Below are 22,002 nucleotides of genomic sequence, written 5' to 3'. Positions count from 1 at the left end.
ATGATTTAAATCAAGTTGATCTCAATCCAGCCAATTGACTTGATTTAAATCAAATCCACCCTGATTTATTCTTATTTTTCCTTCCTCTCAAGGATAAATTGCAGAGGGGGGCAGTATTCAAGGTCTCTTAACCTACACTTTAACTTATTAATTACAGAATAATGAGAGTTGGAAGGGACCTTGGAGATCATCTAGTCCAACCCCCTGCTCAAGAAGGAGGTCCTATAGCAATGGTGGCTAACCTTTTTGGGCTCCTGTGCCAAAAATTGCACGCATGCTTGTGTGCGCACGCTTGCGTGCCAGCACCCAAAAGGCAATGCTTGCGGGTCCCCCCCTTGCCCCCTGCGCATGCGTGCGCAATCCCTCCCATGCTGCCCCCTAATCTATGCTGCGCATGTGCGCACCCCCAAGCTGATTTTTGGCCCGTTTGAGGCCCTTTTCGCCTTCCTGGAGGTGAGGGCTGCCTCTGCAGCCTTTGTAGGCCGAAAAATGGGGCCGTTTTGTCACTTCCGGTATTTCCGGAAATACAGGAAGTGATGAAACAAGCCTGTTTTTCAGCCTCCCGAGGCTGCAGAGGCTTCTCTCGAGCCTCCGTGAGGGCAAAAACGGCCTCAAACGGGCCGAAAATCAGCTGTGAGGTGCTCACATGCGCACTGCAGGTAAGTTTGGCTGGGGCTTGCATGCCGGCACAAATGGCTCTGCGTGCCACCTGTGGTATGTGTGCCATAGGTTCACCATCACGACCTTATAGCTTTCCAGACAGATGGCTGTCCAGTCTCTTCTTAAAAGTACTAATTTAACAACTGCAGGGATTCATTTAAATGTGGCAAGAAAAGTCGCCAAACGGGACAAAACGCACTCAACAAACAAAGTGGTCTCACTTTGCAGCAGAAATCCTGGACTCAACTATACGTCGTTTAAGTCAAAGACTACCTATTCTTGAAAGCCTCCAGTGATGAAACACCCACAACTTCTGAAGGCGAAGGCAAGCTATGATAAGATCCTGCAACAACCACTCTCAATATCTAAAGGTGGGGATTGTATTTACTTCCTTTAATTAATTTCTGTTGCTGCCTACCTTCAACCAGTGACTGGGCGGCGTACATCAAAAAACATAAAATAATAAAGCAATTAAAACAATACAGAAGAAAGTGATAGGGTTGCCAGGTAAAACCTTCTATTTTTTTTCCCCAATTAAATAACCCAGCTGAATCTACATTTATGGATAAATCCGGCTGGTTTTTTTCAGAGCTGCCATTTAAACAGCTGATTCTTCTTACATGTCCCACCCTGTGCCACACCGTCACAATTTAATTTATTCTGGCAGTAATTTTGCCAAATGCACATTAAAATGCCCTTTAATTATTCTTTCTGCTTGACACAACAAAGGAATATCAATGCAAACACACCTCAATGATTTTAGGCTGGGTAAGCAATCGAAATTTAAGTTCATTGCTTCCTACTGAAATCAGTGAAGTTGAGGAAGTTTTGACTAAATTGTACCACTAATTTTAACCAAGCCCAGTTTTTTTAATATGTAGTATGTTCAATAGGAAACACACAGCAAAATTCACCTGCAAAGTTCTGAATTCACCAATTTGGCTGCCTGGACCAGTATCTTTAGTCACCTTTCCTGATAAAATATACCTAATTTTGGCCTGAAGTCCACTAATTTCAGAATAGACTAGAAGACCCCCGAGGTCCTTTCTAACTCTGTTGTTCGAATTATTCGAATTTTGGCTCTTCTGTCCTTGGCATCCCTTGGCACATTCTATCCCCATTCCTACAAACACATGGAGAAGGGAAGGACTAGGCACTATTAATTTCATCCGAAGCTTTTCAATTGAGTTTCAGACGAGATGTGTTCTTCCCTTTTTGAAGTTCTGTTTTAAAACTTGACCTAGCAAGCAAGCAAAACGTTGAAAATACAAAAATGCCAAGAACTGAAAAATTATTCCCAAGCTTGCTAAAATTTAAGCGGGGAGCATTTCTTATTTTCAATGTAATAAATCTATGTCAAAAGCTCCGGGTTTATCGACAGAGAAGATCTGTGAAAAGGTTATCTCTTCCTTTGCTAATAAAGGCTGAGTTTCAGCATGTTTCAAAGTCACAGCTATAATGGCATGTCTTAAATAGTTTGAATTCAGGTCTGTTTTCAGGGATTTCTTTCTCATACAGGCAGCCCTTTACTTAAAAACTGTGCACAATGTCATGATTGTTGGAAAAAAAAAACCCCAACTTATGCCAGTCCTCGTACTTATGACCGCTGAGGTCATGTGATCAAAATCTGGGTACTTGGCACTGTCCCAGAGATGCAACGTATTGTGATTTACGACCTGGGGCTTTTAAGAAAAGGCGATGGAGAAAGCCTAGATTTGCTCAAAACTGCAGCCTCCCCCCCTCAAAAAAAAATCATAGAATTGGACAGAATTCTCTTAGTGACTGATCCCAATTGTGGTTCCAAGTTGAGGACCACCTGTATCGATGCAAGGTGAAGGTTCCCGAAAGTTCTAGCACAAAGATGGGGAACTCATCAATACTCTCATTTTTTTCAGCTATATTACCATATTTTTCAAATAGAGTAGAGTAGAATAGAATAAGGAATAGAATAGAATAAGAAATAGGAAGGGAATAGAATTGAATAAGGAATAGGAATAGGAATAGGAACAGGAATAGGAATAGGAACAGAACAGAACAGAATAGAATAGAATAGAATAGAATAGAATAGAATAAAGAAACAGGAATGGAATGGAATAAGGAATAGGAACAGAATGGAATAGAATAGAATTCTTTGGACACAAAAGGAATTTGTTTTTGGTGCATAAGCTCTCAGTGCGCATAAAAATACATTCATCAAGAATCATAACATACAACACTTAGTGATAGTCACAGGATACTAAATAAGCAGTCAAAATCATACTAGGAAAATAAAACAATATAAATCGTAAAGATACAAGCAACAAGGTTATAGTCATAAGTGGGAGGAGATCGGTAAGAGGAAGGATGAGAAGAAGAATAGTAATGCAGTCTTAGTAAACAGTTTGGCAGTGTTGCAGATGCCAGAAGCACACCCAAAATAATAAATGCAAGCACACCAGTGATATGCATAAGAGGGTTATAATATGGGCAGTTTTATTTCGCATTCCTTTTCTAATAACTCCTTCATTTTTACAGCAATCAGCTCTTCCTTGACATATCGCTCATGGACTTATTAAACTATTTTAAGACTCTTTTTATCACATACCACTGAAAGTTCTAAGTAAGCATCATAAAAATTGACAACACACAGCACAGACATTGACGAAAGAAATTGAAGGGTGTGCCTGCCACGGATCTTGGGACAAAGAGCAAGAAATGCAGGAAACGAAACAAAATTGTTAGAACCCTAACTTGCAAAACAAGAGCGAACTAGTCAGAATCAGGGATTGGTATATATAACACGGACCGAACATGTAATATGAGTCAAGTCCTCTGTGTTCACACCAGCCATTTTTTCCCCCCTGTCATTTCAAGTGAAGTGGCCCTCTAACTGGATCCCAGGGAATTCAGCAGGCTGAGAACAGAACAGAAATGCAAGGTTGCATCACTGACTCCGACAAGGCCAGACTAACTAGGCCTGTTTGTGCTCATCGCTGCCCTGCGTCAATCTGGGATGCACACAGAAAACACCCAGCGCGTCGCAGTTGGCAAGTTGGTTTGTGGAAAAAGAAGCTTCTCTTGGCAATAAAGGAGAATATTTGTAGCTCGGGGTTGAAATGAGGGATGCTTGGGGCTCTCCGAGCTTGGCTTGTTATCTTGCAGACGTTTCATGACCCAACTAGGTAATGTCATCAGTGCTAATAAGGAGTGGAGTTTGCTCTCAGTTTATATTCTAGGGGTTTGCCCTGTCCGTGTTAGTGAGGGCAGTAAGAGAAAAGCCCCATTCCTTACTAACACTGATGATGCTACCTAGTTTGGTTCATGAAATGTCTGCAAGAAAACAGCCAAGCTCAGAGAACGCCAAGCCCTCTCCAGCTTCTCTGTCATTCAGGGTGGATTTGATTTAAATCACATCGATTTCAATCATGATTTAAATCACTAGTAAAAAGGCTTGATTTAAATCAACTCGGTTTCAATCTTAAATCTTTAAAGAGCAACTGTCATCTCTGCTGTGAAATTGTGTGAATGTCTCAACGCAGGGCATGTTATCTCAGCGTGCAGAGCTTGGATTCATTGAATACCAAAAATTGTACACATTGCAAAATATACAGCCTCATGCTACAGTATAACTAAGCTCCGTTTCATGCTGAATAAACTAAATCATTAATGTATCTTAAACACAGAACTATCTTTAGATAGACTTTTACTCCAAAAGCATTTTATTAAAATAAATTTGATTAAAAGAAAAATTAAAAAACCCAATTTAAATAAAAAAACCATGTTTTAAAATTAATTTTTTTTACGGAATCGATTTTTATCCACCCTGCTGTCATTATTGGCCTGCTTCCAATTAAAATCTGATAATTATGTAAATAGTTATGGGTCCATTTTGTACAGGTTTCCTCCAAATATCCCCAACTGCGTTCAGTCCTTCAGACCTGCACACAGCCGTGCAGGGTTAAGGTGACTTTTTAGACCTAATTTACTGCCTGTCAGTTGCATTTCCCTGTCATAGCAATACAGTCGTGGCTGAAAGCCATGCAGGGGTTACTAAAGCATAAAATTAACTTTCCTTGTACTATATAGGGTATGCTTGCTGCATTGCCCAGAGCAACCTGGCGTCCTCATTGGCAACATCTTTCTTATTGAAGGAGTTACTGTGGTACAATGGAGAGAAAACGTTAATTATTAGCCTCCCATAAACTTGGGTTTTTTAATGGGCTGCCCTTACTGCAAAACATCCTTTGTACGGAAGAGTGGTATGAAATATTTGAAATCATACATTGTACTATGGTCCATGCAACGATATATTATTTGAAAGATTTTATTGCAAGCTGGGTCCTGCATTATATGATCAACATGCTGCATCCATCAGCTCTGTGCATTTAATCTTCACCTTAAGGTCCTCAATCCTTAACTTGCAAACCAAACCAAATGTTTTGCGTTTGTGAATTCCCGAAGGAGGAAAGCATCTACGAAAGGAAGAGTACTTTTGTTCATAGCCAAGAGATGTGCACGGAGGAAAAGGAAGAGCAAGCATTCTTTCTCCCAAAGGGAAACTCCTATTACCCAAAGATAAGCATTACTTAATTACTCCTCCTGTTCTTAAAATTCTCAGCTTGGAAATTATTCATGCATTGCTTTCATTCACACCCACAGTATCAAAGCAAGCAGCAGTGCCCGAATGCAGTTTAAAACAGGCAATTAAAAAAAACCCTTGAGATCATGCAATGCAATAAAACATCATGCAATGGTGTTTTATCATAAATACCCCATAAATACCTCATAAATACCCCTATTTAATCATGTCCTTCAACGAAGAGACCCGCAAACTATGTTTTAGGTAGCCAGAAAATTCTCGGTGACGCCATCAGCCTCATAAAAAAGCCCCTGCCATTGAAGTGCATTCCAGAAAATTATCTGCATTAAGGGTCTTGCAGATTTTTGACTGCTCCCCAAACTCGTTAAGCCTAGACCTGCTTAAACAGCACAATAGCCCTTTGTGTTGTTACTGCAAGTCAAGGAGGCTTTTAAAATTCTCCAGATTCTGAAGACCTTAACAGTCTCGAAGATTCACGAAAGCAGAAAAATTAAAACTTTCCCAAGTCGTTGCTTCACTGGCTTCCAAGGTCATTCATCTGTACAGAACATAAAGCAAGACCCTTTAAAAACAAAAAACTAGACTACCTGTCAAGTTAACTAATCAAAGAAGTGAAGAGAAAGCAATCCCCGTTTTTACAATCCATGCTACTAGCTTCTCTCATAAACTGCCTGGAAGGACAATTTTGGCAATCCCAGGTGACCTGTTGAAGGTAACTTCACAGTCTTTCAGCCTACACATTATGGCAGGGCCATTTGTCTAAATCAAGAGTCTTCCAACTTGGCAAGTTTAAGACTTGTGGACTTCCAACTCGCAGAATTCCTGAGCTAACATGACTGGAGGAGGAGGAGGGATTCTGGGAGTTGGAAGTCCACAAGTTTTAAACTTGCCCAAGTTTGAAGACCCTCTGGGCTAAATGCTCAGGACAAGAGTCACGGGGATAGATGAGAGAGATTAGAGGAGGCTGTATTGCTCAGAAGGTGCAGGTTGGCATTGTGAAGAGAGACAGTGATTGTTTTGAAAACTTGTCATCAGAATCAATCATCAGGCAGGCCTCCAGGCTATTTGTAGTAGCTTCTGCTTTGGTAGGAATTGAAGATGTCTTTTAAACGTGCTGGATTCCTCTTAAGTCCAAATGCCCATGGATCAGCAAAGAAGGCTCTCTGTGATCTAACCACACCTTTGCCCACCATGGAAGAGAAAGCCTAGAATGTGAATTATGATGTCATCCAATGGGGAGATCCAGAACAGACAGGCCCCTAAGCGCCCTACCACACCTCACCCTGAAGAACTTGGGTGGAAATATACAAAAAGCCACAAGGAGCAGAGATTCTGGGATATTTTTAACAACCTTGCTGAGGATAGGAGCGAATTCGTGGTTAAATCGGGGCTACTGATTCTTGTCCTTCTGAGTTTGTAGCCTTTTTTAAAAAAAAAACAGTTTCCTTTTTTGGTTGTTTGGTTAGGGGAAAAAAAATAAAGGTATTAGAGGAAGGGAAGAAGGTAGAAGCTAGGGAAGGAGAAGAAGGGAAAGAAGGGAAGAAGAAAGAAGAGGAGGAAGGAAGGAAGGAGAAGGAGGGTATATGGAAAGAGAAGTCCTCACAGTGGGGGGAACCCATAGTGAAAATTGAAAGAATTTGCAAATGACAAAACTGATCTGTATAGTCAGAAATCAAACACCCAAAATATATATATATATATTTTTCCCGAAAGACTGGAAACATTGTGGACTTTTTTGCTGAAAGAACAAAGAAAGAATATGATGATTTATAGATCTGAAGATTAAAACAGAAATGGATGAGAGGGGGATTGTATTACTTGTATAAAAATCTAAGAGGAAGGAAAGACAGTGAGATCTTTGGGAAGAAAATTGGATGTCACTTATATAACCTTTAGTTTCTTTTTATTTCTTGCCATTTCTTTCGTTTGTGTCTTTTATCTTATGGGAGGAGGAAGGAACTTTTAATAAATGTACATTGAAACAAAAAGAGCGCAAGGAACTCAAGTCACACCATGCCTGCTGCGTTCCTGATGTGTCCAAGTCTTCCGCCCTGGCTTTCTAAAGCCTCCTAGATGCCCCCCAAGAGCCCCATGGTCGTCCCGGAGTCCCAAACCCCATCATTCCCAGCAAAAGGCCTCCCAGTCAGGGGTGAGCAGGACAAAGGTGGACCTGAGAGGCTTCAAAGAGAGGAAAAACCCTCAGCGCCAGGGAAGAAGGCAACCCATCAGCTGTGCTCCAAGCCCCATCATCCCCAGCAGGAAAGCACAGATGAGCAAGTCAAAGGTGGAGCTGAGACTTTACTGGTTCCCCTCCTAACCCCTCCTCCCGTCGGTGCCTCTGGAGACCCATTATCCCCAGCGAGGCCAAGGTGGGGCTTCGGAGAGAGACATTCCCCCCCAGCTCCCGCAAACCCATCATCCCCAGCAGGACAGATAAGGATGAATGGGGCCAAGGTGAAGCTGAGGAGCTCTGGGAAGAAGCCCCTTCAGGGTTGGGGACAGAGAGACCCCAACGACTGTCCCCCCAAAACCTCAAGCCCCATCATCCCCAACAGGAAAAAAACAGATAAGGACGAGCAAGGAAAAACGGTGGAGCCATGACCTTCCTGGCTCCCTCCCATTACCCTCTCGGTACCTGTGGAGTCCCAAGCCCCATCCTCCCCAGCGGGGCCAAGGCGATGCCAAGGGCCTTCGGGAGAAAGAGAAAGACCACCCCACCCCAAAGCCCCATCATCCCCAGCAGGGAAAGCCTCAGTCTGGGATGAGCAAGGCAAAGATGGATCTTAGACCTTCCCGACCCCCCCGTCCCATTACCCCTTGGAGTCCCCCGCCCCATCCTCCCCAGCGGGGCCAAGGGGAGAGCCCCCCACCGTCTCCCCTCCCCAAAGCCCCCTCCTCCCCAGCAGGAAAGGAGAGACAAGGTGGATCATGGCTCTTCTTCAACTCCCCCCACAAATACCCCCGGAGTCCCAAGCCCCATCCTCCCCAGCGGGGCCCAGGGAGAGCCCCCCACCGGCTCCCCTCCCCAAAGCCCCATCCTCCCCGGCAGGAAAGGAGAGATAAGGACGAGGAAGGCAAAAGGTGGATCTGAGACCTACCTGACCCCCAACCCCTAGGTCCCAATCCCCATCCCCCAGGGGGCAGAGTCCCAAGCCCCATCCTCCCCAGCAGGAAAGGAGAGACAAGGTGGATCATGGCTCTTCTTCAACTCCCCCCCAAATACCCCCGGAGTCCCAAGCCCCATCCTCCCCAGCAGGGCCCAGGGGAGAGCCCCCACCGGCTCCCCCTCCCCAAAGCCCCATCCTCCCCGGCAGGAAAGGAGAGATAAGGACGAGGAAGGTAAGAGGTGGATCTGAGACCTACCTGACCCCCCAATTATCCCTAGAGTCCCAAGCCCCATCCTCCCCAGCGGGGCCCAGGGGAGAGCCCCCACCGTCTCCCCCTCCCCAAAGCCCCATCCTCCCCAGCAGGAAAGGAGAGACAAGGTGGATCTGGGCTCTTCTTCAACTCCCCCAATCCCCCCGGCCCATCCTCCCCAGCGGGGCCCAGGGGAGCGCCACTCACCCGGGTGGGTCATGGTCTGCACCTCGGGCCCGGCGGCGCCGTCGTAGTTGAAGACGGCCACGGCCTGGGCTCGGAGCCGGGCGGCGGCGTTGATCTTGACGCTGAACATGCAGCCCCCGCCGCGCTGCACCAGGGCCACCCAGGGCTGGTGCGCGGGCGCCCCGGAGAAGTTGCTCCGCGGGCTGCAGGCGTTCAGCCCCTCGCGGGCGTCCGGGGCCACCACCAGCCCGGCGGCCGGACGCACCGGCGAGTCCAGCCCGAAGAGGCCGCCCTCGTCCGCGTTCCACGCCGACGCGTTGCTGCCCGGCAGCCGCCACGACACGTTCAGCCAAGCCGTCCACACCGACTGGGCGCCCGCCGGACGCGGGCCGAGGCCGGCGGGCCCCAGCGTCAGAAGCCCCAGCAGCGCGCCCAGCAGCGGGGCCCCCAACGACGACGACGACGACGCCCGAGCCGACCCGGATCGCCGCATCGCCCGCTTCCCACCGACCGTCGCCTCAGGCAGCCTCTGCCGCCGCGGAGCGGGCGCGCACGCGGGCGGGAAGGAGGGGGCGGCGCTTGCAGGACACGCCCACTCCCTCCCCTCTCCCTCCCCAGGCCGTCGCCACAGGCAACCCCCGAGCGCGGGCAGAAGGGAGGCGGCGCCTGCGCAAAGGGGCGGCGCTCGGAGGACACGCCCACCCTTCTCTCCCCGACCGTCTCTTCAGGCGGCCGAGCAGAAGGGGGGGGCGGTTCCTGCGTGGAATGGGCGGTGCTTGGAGGACACGCCCACTGCCTCCCTCCCTCCCGTGGCTGAGGTGCGCTTCACCTGGGCGCTTGTGCTAAGATGCTGGGAGTCGTAGTCCCCTTCTTTGGCCAGAAGAACAGGTAGTCCCCTGGTTTGCTAACGGGTTTGTTTAGTGACTGTTTTCAACGTCTTAACGGCCCGGTAGTCTAGAGGTGGAGCTCTTGCCTCACAATCAGGAGGCTGTGAGTTCGATCCTAGATAGAGGCTAATATTTGGAGTCGACTCTCCTGCTTGAACTGGGGGTGGGACTAGATGACCTCCAAGGTCCCTTCCAACTCTTGTTATTCTACTGTATGATACTCTATGACTTAGGACTGTTTTTTTACAGTTACGACCGTTGTAGCATCCCCCGTGGTGACGTCATCAAAATTCAGCCTCTTGGCAATCGACTCGTCTTTGTGACGGTTGCACAAGCCAAATTCACTTACTTATCAACTGCAGCGATTCACTTAACAACTGAGGCAAGAAAGGTTTGTAAAATGGAGCAAAACTCAATAAGATGGTCTCACTCGACAACAGAAATGTGGGGTTCGACTTGTGGCCGCAAGTGGAGAACTCCCTCTAGCTGGTGGCTTTCCGAGTATCTGGGTTTGCTGGAAGTGGTTTCGTTACTTGCCTAGGTAAACCTTGTCAGGGCTGGTGAAGGTTGGTGAAGGTTTTGTTGAAGACCGGGACACGGACTCTCTCTCTCACTGGTGATGTTGCCTAGTTTGGGTCAGGAAACGTCTACAACAGTGGTGGGATTCAAAAAGTTTTACCACTGGTTCGGTGGGCGTGGCTTGGTGGGCGCACTTTGCGTGTGTGCATGTGCCAAAGGCACACTTTGCACAAGCGCAGAGGTGTTCCAACTCGTCTCCTGCAAGCCTGCAGTCTGCCAGTCGCTTCAGCAGCTGTGGCGTGGCACTCTCCTATGCCGTGCAAAGCAGCTGTGCTTCAAAAGCAGAGGATCAAGGTGAGTATGGAAGCCCGGGCGGGCAGGTAGGCCCAACAGCAGAGCGGCAGAAAGAACTGGTCTCCGTTGTTCATCACCGCTAGCAGCTCAGCAGAATTGGGCCGAACCGGTAGAATACCACCCCTGGTCTACAAAGGAAACAAGCAAGCTCAGAGAACACCAAGGATCCCACAGTCTTCTTCCTCTTCCTCCTCCTCCTCTCCATGCACCCCACTTTCTTCCAACACGGATGGTGTTACCTAGATGGGTCATGCAAGGAAACAAGCTCAGAGAGCTCAAGTGACCCCTCATTTCAACTCTGAGCTACAAAATATTCTCCTTTATTGGTGATACACAATCTCCGGCAACCAACAGCCGGATAAGCTGGGATTGACACCAGACAAATAAAGAAGCAAGAAAACCATGCCCTAATTAAGGAACTGCGGTACTAAGGAGAAAACCACACCAACTCTCGCAGGGCGAGCTGCTGTATAATATAAACAGGGAGCAAACCACTCATTTGCATTGATGGTGTTACCTAATCAGGGAATGAAAAATCTGCCAGCAAACAACCGAGCACGGAAAAACCTGAGGACTCCACAGTCCAAACCTGACTGATGGATATTCTCTATCGAAATGCCTTTCTATAAAATTTGGACAATGGCCAAGGCCTCTGGAAAGGAATGATAGAAATTTACAATTAAAAAACAAAATCCATCTTGTCGATCTCAAAAGGACGATCATCCTCAACTTACAGCCGCCATTGGGACTGAAACTTCAGTCATTAAGTGATGCAGTTATTGAGTTGCACCTAATTGTATGACTCTTTTTTTGTTGTAAATCACGTGGAAACCCCCCTCCCCTCCAGGGTGCTGCAACCATCATAAATGCGTGCAGGTTGCCAAAGCTCCCAAATTTTGATTGTGTAACCATGGAACTGTTGTGATAGATGTGAGTGTGAGAGAGCCAGTCATAACTTGCTTTTTCTAATCCGGTCATAACTTCAAACGGTTGTTAAACAAATGTCATAAATCCAGGACTACACGTGCAGTGTTTTTATCGGAGTACAAAACCGAGAGGTTCTGGAAACTTACTGGGGAAAAAAATGAAATAAAGAAAAGGCTCCCAATACGTGGAAGATGGGAATTGTGAGTAATGCGCATGCCATTACGAATACATCTGAAAGAGAGAGTTTAGCTATCTTCAAAGGAGGTAAGAGGACAAGGGTGGGACCTTCGCTTTGGAAACAAAAATCATTCGTGGTGTTGGAAAAAATGGGGCAGGGAAATTCCATTTGATAACATTCAGTTCAGTTGTGAATTGTATTTGCAGAGAACTAATCTAGGCCATTCTAAGCTCTGTCCATAAAGCTGCCTTTGCTAATTTAGCAGTGCCCCCGGCCTGCAGTCTGGAGTGGGCTCTCCTCCTTAACATACAGGTCATTAAAGCTTCCATTAAAGAATAATTCATCGAATTCTTCTTCTTCTCCTTCTCCTCCCTTTTTCTCCTCCTCCTCCTCCTCTCCTTTCTCCTCCTCCTTTCTTCTTCTTTTCCTCCTCCTCCTCCTCCTCCTCCTCCTCCTCCTCCTCCTTCATCTTTCTTCTTCTTTTCCCTCTCCTTCTCCTTCTGAGAAGGAGGTAAGGACACGGGCTATGTTGAGATGTGTCATGGAGGCATGGCCTATCTCCTGGTGCTTCAAGCTTTCAAAGAAAACACGGGAGCCTCAGTTAAATAGGTCAGAGAGATGGCGCTGTTTGATTAAGCGAGAATATTGGGGCTTTGCTCGGCACTCCAAATTACGAATAATTGGGCCAGGATGTCGACATTCTGTCACCAAAGGTTCTCAATTAGGGTTGGAGAAGATAAGAACTTGGGAAAACAAGCTCCCCCTTGCTGAAATGAGCAAACCTGGACAAGAACCGGATGGAAGGCAGCTTGCTGGAACTCATCTGCTGCCATTTTAGACATAAACAATCGCCTCGTTCCATAACGTACACTGTGTTGCTACTAATAAAGTACCTATTGTGCTATATGTACATAGCTATCCAGGCCAGTATGGATTCTGGGAGTTGAAGTTCACATCTCTTAAAAGTTGCCACAGCTGACACTGGTCTAGATCAACATCTCTCAAGCTGGCCTGCTCCAGATGTGGTCAGGTTATCTACTCAGAAGATTATAACTGATGGAGTTGTAGATTTAGGACATCTGGAAGATGCCGGGCTTTGGAAAGTATGATTCATTCTTTTAACAAATCCATTCCTTTTCTAAGAAATGGTAACAAGGAAGATCCTGGCAGTTTATTTCTAGTTTCCATTCATTAATTTATCCGATACAAGAAATTCTGCATCACACAGCAAAGGCTTTGCCTTTTACAATGCAAGTCAGTAACCTGTAAATTTGGTGCAATCATAGCTACCATAACAATGTAATAGTAACAATAATGGGACAGGGGGAAAAAAAATGAAGACTTAATTTTCCAGGTCCTAAAATGCTGAAAACCAAAATGTCACCTCTGTAAAATGCGTAAATTCCTCTCAAGAAGGAATGAAAAACCACATCAAATACATTAAAAACATAACCCCCCCCCACAATAAACACAAGGTCTCAGTGTCCTAAAAACAACTCCCAGAGATTTCACATCTCAAGAACCCTCACCTGGGAGAGTTTGCTCTGGAGTTGTTTGACTTTTCAAGAAGTTAAATAAAGATTTTGATCTGTGTAATTTTCCTTGGGCAGGGTAGAGTCGAACAATGTCGGGCCCTATTAGCTAGGTAATAAAAATGTGCTTTTCAAATAATGAATTAGCTGGGAGGAAAAATTAGTATTAGGTGCATATTAATGGTTCCAGTCTTTTCCCCTCTGCAGACAAGACAGCATTTCGTGAGCTACAGAGAAAGTGAACGAGAAGACAGGATAACAGATGACAAAATTTTTCATCTGTTTCAGGCAGGGTTGTTGGGTTCGTGGGGGGTTTCCAAGCTGGATTTAAACCTTGTCATTTACTCACTAATTATCAGCTGAGAGCGATCGGTATGAAGCAATACATTAAACATTTCATGGTGAAAGTCCCAGATTTAAACCTCTTTCTCCCCAGCGCCAAATAGACTGGATAATTTCAAAATATACCACCTCAATCTATTTAGGATTGAGCTGAGGACTTGGGAAATCACACATGGGAGTTCAAGTATCATGTCAAAAGGACAAATGGCTTGGTTTGATCTTATGTCAACCGTATGTCTCTGACATGCTCCAGACCCGATTCAACAAAACTGCAGCTTTAGTGTAATATGGGAAGCTATTCATGAGATGAACTTGGCATCCTTACCTTCCTGCAACCTTTGTTTTATCCTGGTTTTTTTTTCTCCCTTTCTTCTGTTCCTTTCCCAAACTTTGCACTGTCAATCTCTTAGGGAAGGAACAAAGAATCAATTCTACCCAGGGTGCAAGTTAAACCGCAGTAGCACTGCACGCAAATAGGCAACGATTATCATCAGATTCTTTGTAGACCAGAAGAAAACAACGGAAAGGAAAGCGCCCAGGCATGTTCAGGCAGAAATATTGTTATATCATTCGGCAGGGTCTTTCCTAGAGTTTGTCTGACTTTCTATTTGCTGGGAAGGAATCAGAAAAAGGAATTTCCCTTCCTTCTTTAAAGGGGCTGATTACACAAGATTAGAGATCTGGGGTTTTTCCATGTTGTAGGAAGTTGGCACCCACACCTCTCCTAGAAAATCGAAATATTCCAGGAAATATTAAAAAGGCAGAATATTTCCCCTCAAAAGAGTAGAAACTCAAGAGCAGAAACTCACCTCAGAAGCAGAAATTCACCCCCCACCTTTGTTAATGGGTGGGCCATTAAGGCCTGGGCCAGAATACTTTACATACCAAAGATCTCCAGGTAAAGCTACAGCAATTGCCAAAAGCCCTTTTCAGTGCATCGTCATCCAGCAAGGCTCAACCAAGCCTGGAACTCAGGACAGCCTACAGAATTGCCCCCTGCATAGCCCCATGGGAGTCCGACAACCAGTTAGAAACAAGCTCCAGTTCAAATCCCAACAAAGGTTATAAAACCCAGGCACTCTCAGCACCTCAGTCTTCTTCTTCCTTCTCTTTTCCTTCACCTTGGAGCACGTGATCATCCTTCTTTGGAGCTCCAGGCCATGTGGTCCTGTCCACCATTAAACCTTCCAAACAGCCTCCTTTGTTTCCAGTGTCTTTTTCCCCCCTTGGCACTGAACCCAGGAGGATTTTTCTTCCAACAATGTGATCCAAAAACATAGTTCAGAAGCGTCAAGCTACTGATAAAACCGCCAACAGGGAAAATGTGTCTAGACAGGTCAAAGTTGGGTTATAGTACAAACAATGAATATAGACATGGCACAACACGAGATCCACCCAATAAGAGCTCTTTAAATGAAAATGGGAAACAGCAAGGCTGTTCATTAGATCAAAGTATGAAATTCTTAATATTGATGGCCTTAATTCCAGTGGCTAATGAGTCACCTTGCTTAGAGCTAAGGCTGTACTGGAAGGCTGGAAGGTGAAGAGCGAGCTGAGCTGAGATACTGACTACACACACACACACACACACACACACACACGAAGATTATCCACCTAGTTTTCTTGGCAATACAAAAACTGTGCATCATTGCCACCTTCTGATATGTATCTGTAACTTCCCGTTTGGTGTGCGCCGTTCTGGAAGTTTCTGATGGTTTCTCAGCTAAATACTTAACCAGGTCTCAACCTGTTTTAAGATTTGGTCAGTTAGGTATTGGATAACTGTTTTTATATGGTGTATTTTCAGACATATTTGATGGTGTTGCATGACTGATAGGAAGCCAGGGTGAATTCTGACTTGACATGGCTAAAAATGTTTTGTTTATCTGGAATCAAGCTGCACTTTGGAACCCAGAACATGGGGAGTTAGCAGTGTGCAATGTCAGGTGATCCATGACGATGGTCCACAAGCACCAGGCCAGAGTGCATTATTCAGGAAATATTAAACATTAATTTCTATTTGAAAACCTAGAACACTATTAATAGAACGAATACAGGCAAATCCTTGGCTCACGAGCACAATTGAGGAGGAAATTTCTGCTGCTGAGCGAGATGGTTGTGAAGTTAAGTTTTGCTCCGTTTTACGACCTTTCTTGCCATAGTTGTTCTACAGACAGTCCTCGACTTACAATGGTTCATTTAGTGACCGTTCAAAGTTACAACGGCACTGGGGGGAAAAGGGGACTTAGGACGGTTTTAGCATCCCGATGGACACACGATTTACATTTGGACGCCTGGCAACTGACTCACATTTATGACGGTCGCAGTTTCCTAGGATTATGTGAGCCTCCCCTTTTTTGGGGTGACCTCCTGACAAGCAAAATCAATGAGGAAACCAGATTCACTTAACAACCATGTTCCTAATTTAACAGCTGCCCTGATTCGCTTAACGGAACACGGTGAGGAAAGTTGTAAAATTTGGCCAAACTCGCTTCACTAATTTCTCACTTAGCAACATCCGTTTGGGGGCTCAATTGTGATCGTAAGTTGAGGACTACCCATATTGTGAATTTGCTCTAATGGGGAACATAAAAACAACAGCTAAACACCACACTCACAATTTTCTTGTTGTATTCCAGGGATGACACTTCAAACTTTTTGCACCTGGCAACTTGGGATGAAAAGATGGTTCTCAAGTCCTTTTGTACCAGTTGTGGGTGTTTTGGTACCACTCAGCTATTTGATTACTCCAGCATCCAGTTCCTTGAATCAGCTAAAATAAAGGTTCTTTATTCCGCTGTTGCTCCAGTGTGCGATTTGTATGACCATTACATTTTACAACGGCTTGCACCCTAAGAAATATTCCTATTCAGGCATAATAGCAAGCCAGAGACTGCAAGCAGATGGTTAAGAACGTTAATAGACTAGCTGGGAACTGAAAAAGAGAACCAGAAAAAAAAACACGGGGAGAACTGAAAGTGCAAAGAAGGGAAGCAAAACTAGGGAAGCGACTTGCTTCCTCGGTTCTCTTGTCCTTTGCTGAATAACACATGAGACTGAAAAAGAACAATGTAGTTTCTAGTAGGGAGCTAATTTGTGTGATTACAGGCAGGAGAATTTTGGAATGTGGGGGGATTTGGCTTGGTGTGCACAATTAAAAGTTGGCCAGCTGGGGGCACTATTGTTCCAGGATAGATAAAGAACATTGGATTTCTACCCTTCCATTAAGTTGGTTTCTACTATAAACCCAGTGAATTTAGAACAGGCTTCTCTTCTCTCCTTTCATGTCTCTATCATTTCCGAAGACACAGGGCAGATTCTCGGAATGAATTGGTTACAGAATCCCTCCTGATCAAAAACTAGCTTTCTTTATGCTTGACATATCTGATTTTCCACAGCATTCCGGTCACAAGCAGTAAGGCAGTTGATACAATATTCATAAATGTACTGTGTGATGATTGCCTGTTGCTAACCTGGATATATATCAGATCGCATCTTTATTACGACCAGAGACCAGCACAAACCTGGACACATAAGCAGAGGAAAATCAGGAGAAGGTTTAGTAGCCCCCTTTTCTAACCAACCAGTTTTAGTAAAAGGCATTTGGTTTTTATGAGTTGCAGGCTTGCTTCATCATCAGATGCTCGCAATGACTGAATTGATACAGGGTTCACATTGTGATCTATAAAAACCAGATTATTTTGTCGTTCCAAAACAGCTTCTTTAAAATCCGTGATAGGAGTGCCTTGGGAAGATTAGCATGCCAAAATTTCTCTGTCCTGACTGTTTTGAGACTGAGCTTAAAAATAAAGGTCCGTTTATTCCATAATGTGGTGTTTATGTGTCCATTGTGCAGTGTTATCATGACATTGAGGGAATTGACTTGTGCTAGGGGATAAGAAAGCTAAGGTTGATGCTGGATGGAAGCGATTGAGGTCTTGATGGGATCGGATGATTCTTTTCCCATGGATGTCATTGATGAGAGGGTCATCAAGGAATCTCGATTAAAGGAAGGATACTTCAGGATTTAAGAATTGAGAAAGCATTGTTTAGGCCAGCCCTGAAGATACTGGCATCCCGTGAAGTCATGTGTGCACGCCCCTATTTACAGATAAAATCCACCTCCTTGGCGTCACGGTGAAAACGATCACCGACACAGAAACAGCAATGTTTGACAGAAAACCTACAGAACACCATGGATACTATATATGCACGTGCTTCCAGATTCTACCCAGAATGCATCCCACCAAATCAATTTTCCATAGGTTTTACTCTATGCATTTGCTCTGACCTATTTGCCAAAGAGATGCTCAACTGATGGAATTAATCCAGGCAGTCAGGAGACTGAACCACCCGCCCAACAAGATCAATAGACTGATCAATAGAAGCAAATTGATTCCTAGGGAGAACCTATTAAAAAAACAACAACAGAACAACGGGACGCTCTTGGCTGCTATCTACATCTTACAGCTCGAGCCACTCAAAGGTGTTATTAATAAGCTGCGAACCATGCCAGGTATGGAAGCTGCACTTTCCTAGGCCCTGGGTGGCAGGACTGAATTTGCCTACAGAACTCAACCTGAAATGAGGTTCTCCTTAGCAACCCCAGAAGAACGATGCTGCTAACATGGGAATCAACCTTGGGTTTCCTAAACAAGCGGGTCTGTTTAACTCTCACTTTTACCAACAGCATCACCACAGACCTCTGAAAACTAGATTATTATTATTTTTTCATATTTCGGCCTCCAATGAGATTCATATCACAATCTGTCAGCCGTGGCTCTCTGAATTCCACGTGGAACTGATGTGTGCAAAGCAATCAATGGATCGAGGTCTGACATCAGGACTCGAAACAAGGACAAAAAAGAACACCAGTGTTTGACCTTCTAGAGATGACAAAATACACTTCGTTTAGTGACCATCTGAAGTTGACATCAGGACTGAAAAAAATGACTTAGGGCCGTTTTCCACACCGATGACTGTTGGCAGCATCCCCAGAGTCGGGTGATTTACATTCGGATGCTTGGCAACGGGCGCATCTTTATGACGATGATAGTGTCCTGGGGGGGGGGGGTGTCACGTGATGCCCTTTTGCAAACTTCTGACGAGCAAAATCAGATTGACTTAACGACTGCGTGACTAAGTTAAGAAATGTGGCGAGAAAAGTCGTAAGACAGGGCAAAACTCACTTAACCAATGTCTCACATAGCAACATCCATTCTGGGCACCCCTGTGGTTGTAGGTCGAGGACTACCTGTTTGAGCTGTTTGGGATAGTGAAATTTGACTAGCCCAACTGAGCAAGAGGTTGCCGAAGGTAAAAGATTACAAGCCATCTCAGAAGGATTCGACAAACCCAATGGGTTTTTCCACACATTACTAAAAAGGGCTGCCAGACTCAAGATTTTAGACTCTCACAGACTGCCACGTGCCACTCCCTATAATATAAGGTGGGGAAATATCACATAGGAACCAAAAACACAGACCAAAGTTCAGGCATTGGATTATATTTCCTAGATGATTTGATTGCTTATTGTGCCCTATGACTATTATTAAGTGTTGTACCTTGTGATTCTTGACTCTTGACGAATGTCTCTTTTCTTTTATGTACATTGAGAGTATCTGCTCCAAGACAAATTCCTTGTGTGTTCGATCACACTTGGCCAATAAAGGATTCTATCTTCTATCTTCCAAATGTCTTCCAAGACTTATTGGGTTCATTCAAAATAAAAGCGTCTCTTGACACCAGAACCCCTGGATTCTTACTTTAAAGTTCTGCATTCAGCAAAACCACAAGGGGAACTGAAAGCTGTTCACGTGTCAATAATTAACTTCAGGTCACTAAATCAGGCAGAAACTGAGATAGAAGGCCAGGCAAGTTATCTGCCACTACCACCAAAAGGAAAATGGCCCCAAAGCATTCCTGTCTGCCATTTTGGTCTTGTGCATTTGATCGCAGAATTTAGCAGAAATATTTGTACACCCCCCACCTCCTTCCAGAAAGACAACCAAGGAAATTCACTGGGATACCAAAACTCCAGGGATACTTGCTTCTCTTGGGAGAGAACTGGCCATTTTAATTTTGGGATAAGTTTTCAGGGTAGATTCCCTATTACAGAACGTCTATGTGCGTGCAATGGGCCCTTAGTTAAGCCAGTTCTTTGTGTGTCTCAGATCTGTGGACCAGACATTTAAAAACAACAAAACACTGCATCCTTCCGAGTGTACGTTCAAAATAGAAGGCTGCTCATCATTAGAACAAGGGTCTTGGTCTATTCATCTCAAAGCCCATTACTCATTTCATTCCTCCTTCCAACTTTTACTCTGCTTCAGCAGTGGAAATGATTAAATTAGGCTTCTGCTAAACAGCCGCCCAGTCAAAACCCTCTATCGACGCGATGCATATCAGCCAGAGATACATCAGTGGTGCAGATTTTCCTTTGGCTTGGCTTATGAAGAAATAAGAGAGGGAGGGAGGGAGGGCAGGGGAAACTTACAATGTACTTAGAGGAGTTAAGTCACCAGAAAACAAAGATGGCTGCTGTTAGCATTGGGTGCAGTTCTCTACACATTGGATAAAGAAAGCGCATACTTTGCACTAATGGTGTTGATAAAGAAAATTCAAAAGCATGCTATCTCTTTTGTGACACAGGAATTGCAGGAGAAACCAGATGGCAAACTGCTTATTCAGTCCTTGTTAGTTCCTTCTGTGAATGCACATTTATGCGCCTTATCTGAGGGTTTTTTTTTAATTCATCTTTGCATGCTCCTCCTTGGGCATCACCTTCAACCAGACTTTTGAAAGGTAGCAAGGGAAAACGGGCAGACACACGCTAAGCCGTTATTTCAGAATGCCGCAACTCTACTAATAAATAAGCCCATTGAGTTTCATCACTGATTTTTTTCAACCCAAGCCCTATCTTTTTTTTTTTTTTAATTAAATTTCTAACTGCCCGTCTCACCTAAAAGATTCTCTCAGGTATCATCATCTGTGGTTTTTTTAATCGCCTGTTTATTTTTGGGGGGCAAGTCCCACTGAGTGTAAACAATCTTTCCCCAATTAGCGTTCAGGCTGGCATAATAAAACCAACTGATGAATAAACACAGGATGCCTGTAATTCTATTCTAGTCTGATAAGACTAAAAATTATCTCCAAAGCAGAAGAGGATAAGGTTATACAGCCTGCCCCTCTCCCTAGACACACACACACACACACAGAGAGAGAGAGAGAGAGAGAGAGAACCCCCCAGAAGCTTCTGGCAGAATTCTGCCTCAAAGTGGAGATTCAAAGGTCAAAATCCACTCTCAAAAGACAAATACCCTCACATGGTTTTCATATCTGACGACTATTAAAAAGCACCCAGGCCCAACGGTTAACACTTACCGGGGTGGGCCATGTGGATTGAATTGTTGCCGTACTTTGCGTAGTTATAGATGACCACGGCCGATGCGCCCAGTTTAGCTGCTCGCTTAATCTTCTCCGTGAAGGTGCAGTTGCCTCTCGCGATCAGGGCAATCCAGGGCGACACCGCGGGGGCGAAATGCGTGTCCCACATGCAGGCTTGGAGTTCGGAAGAATTGGACAGCACCACCAGCCCTCGAGCCTCCGCCACGGGAGAATGCACGCCGAACATGCCGCATTCGCACCTGTGGTTTGTCGAGGACTGGTTGAGGGTGTTAAAGTAGACCAAAGTCACGTTGGCTTTGTTGGGAAGAGCCTGGACGGCGCTGAAGAGGCTGGCAAGAATCAGAAAGCGTGCAGGGCTGGGTTTCCGCCCGCCCTTCATCGCTCGGGGGGGACTTCAAAAATTAAGATTCCCAAAACGCGTTGAAAAGCATTCGATCGCCAAGAGCCTCCTGCTTCCCTTCTGCGTTTAATCTGAAATTACAATCCTTCGGCAGGTAAGCAACACTGCTCCTCCCTGGTCATTAGATCTCGCACGTTGTTGCGTCAGCTCAGTTCTCACTTTGCTTATCTCAGAGGAATAAAACGACCTGATGCCGGAGCCCCAAGGCAGGAACTCAGGCAGCTAATTTTCAACCCCCCTTCTGTTGTTTCCACACAACTGCTTTTAAACAGACATGCCGGCTGAAAGGGCTCCGCGGACGTTTTGAGCGCCTTTCCCTACACAGGCAGGTACAGGTGAGACTGGCTGCCTTTAGGAAAAAGAGTAAGGTGCTTACTCTCTGCAAGGGGACATGTTCCCATCTAAATAAACGCGAGGGAATTTGAGGGGAAATAGCCAATCATAATTCTTCCGGTAGAATTCATCTAAGTTTATTTACCTTCGAGTCATTGTTGACTTCTAGTGACTGCCTGGACTGATCCTTGCAGTCTTGTTGGCAAGATTTTGGAAGTGGTTTGTCCTTGCCTCCTTTCTAGAGCCGAGAAGGTGTGACTTGGCCCAAGCTCACCCAGCATGTGTGCAGGAGTACAATTCCCCGTCTCCGGTTCCTAGCCTGATGTGACTACACCTCCAAT

General features: G+C 45.2%; 1 protein-coding gene across 2 annotated transcripts in view; it reads right to left on the bottom strand.

Moving 5' to 3' along the window:
• The window catches only part of RNF128 (ring finger protein 128), a 46,845-nt gene extending 24,966 nt beyond the window's left edge, over positions 1-21,879 (bottom strand). The window contains exon 1 of one of the 2 annotated variants that reach the window (XM_087972224.1): positions 20,905-21,879. In XM_087972224.1, coding sequence (XP_087828350.1) covers positions 20,905-21,307 — 403 coding nt within the window. In that variant the 5' untranslated portion in view covers positions 21,308-21,879. Of the gene's footprint in view, positions 1-8,803; positions 9,574-20,904 lie in introns of those variants that run through there. The other variant, XM_026674809.2, reaches the window with a different exon arrangement.
• Positions 21,880-22,002: the final 123 nt, after the last annotated feature.

The sequence above is a fragment of the Notechis scutatus genome, chromosome 10, assembly GCF_049901735.1.
Source record: "Notechis scutatus isolate UNSWTSFEM ecotype Mainland chromosome 10, rNotScu1.2, whole genome shotgun sequence".
Classification (NCBI taxonomy): domain Eukaryota; kingdom Metazoa; phylum Chordata; class Lepidosauria; order Squamata; family Elapidae; genus Notechis; species Notechis scutatus.
This window is presented reverse-complemented; position numbering and strand designations above follow the sequence as displayed.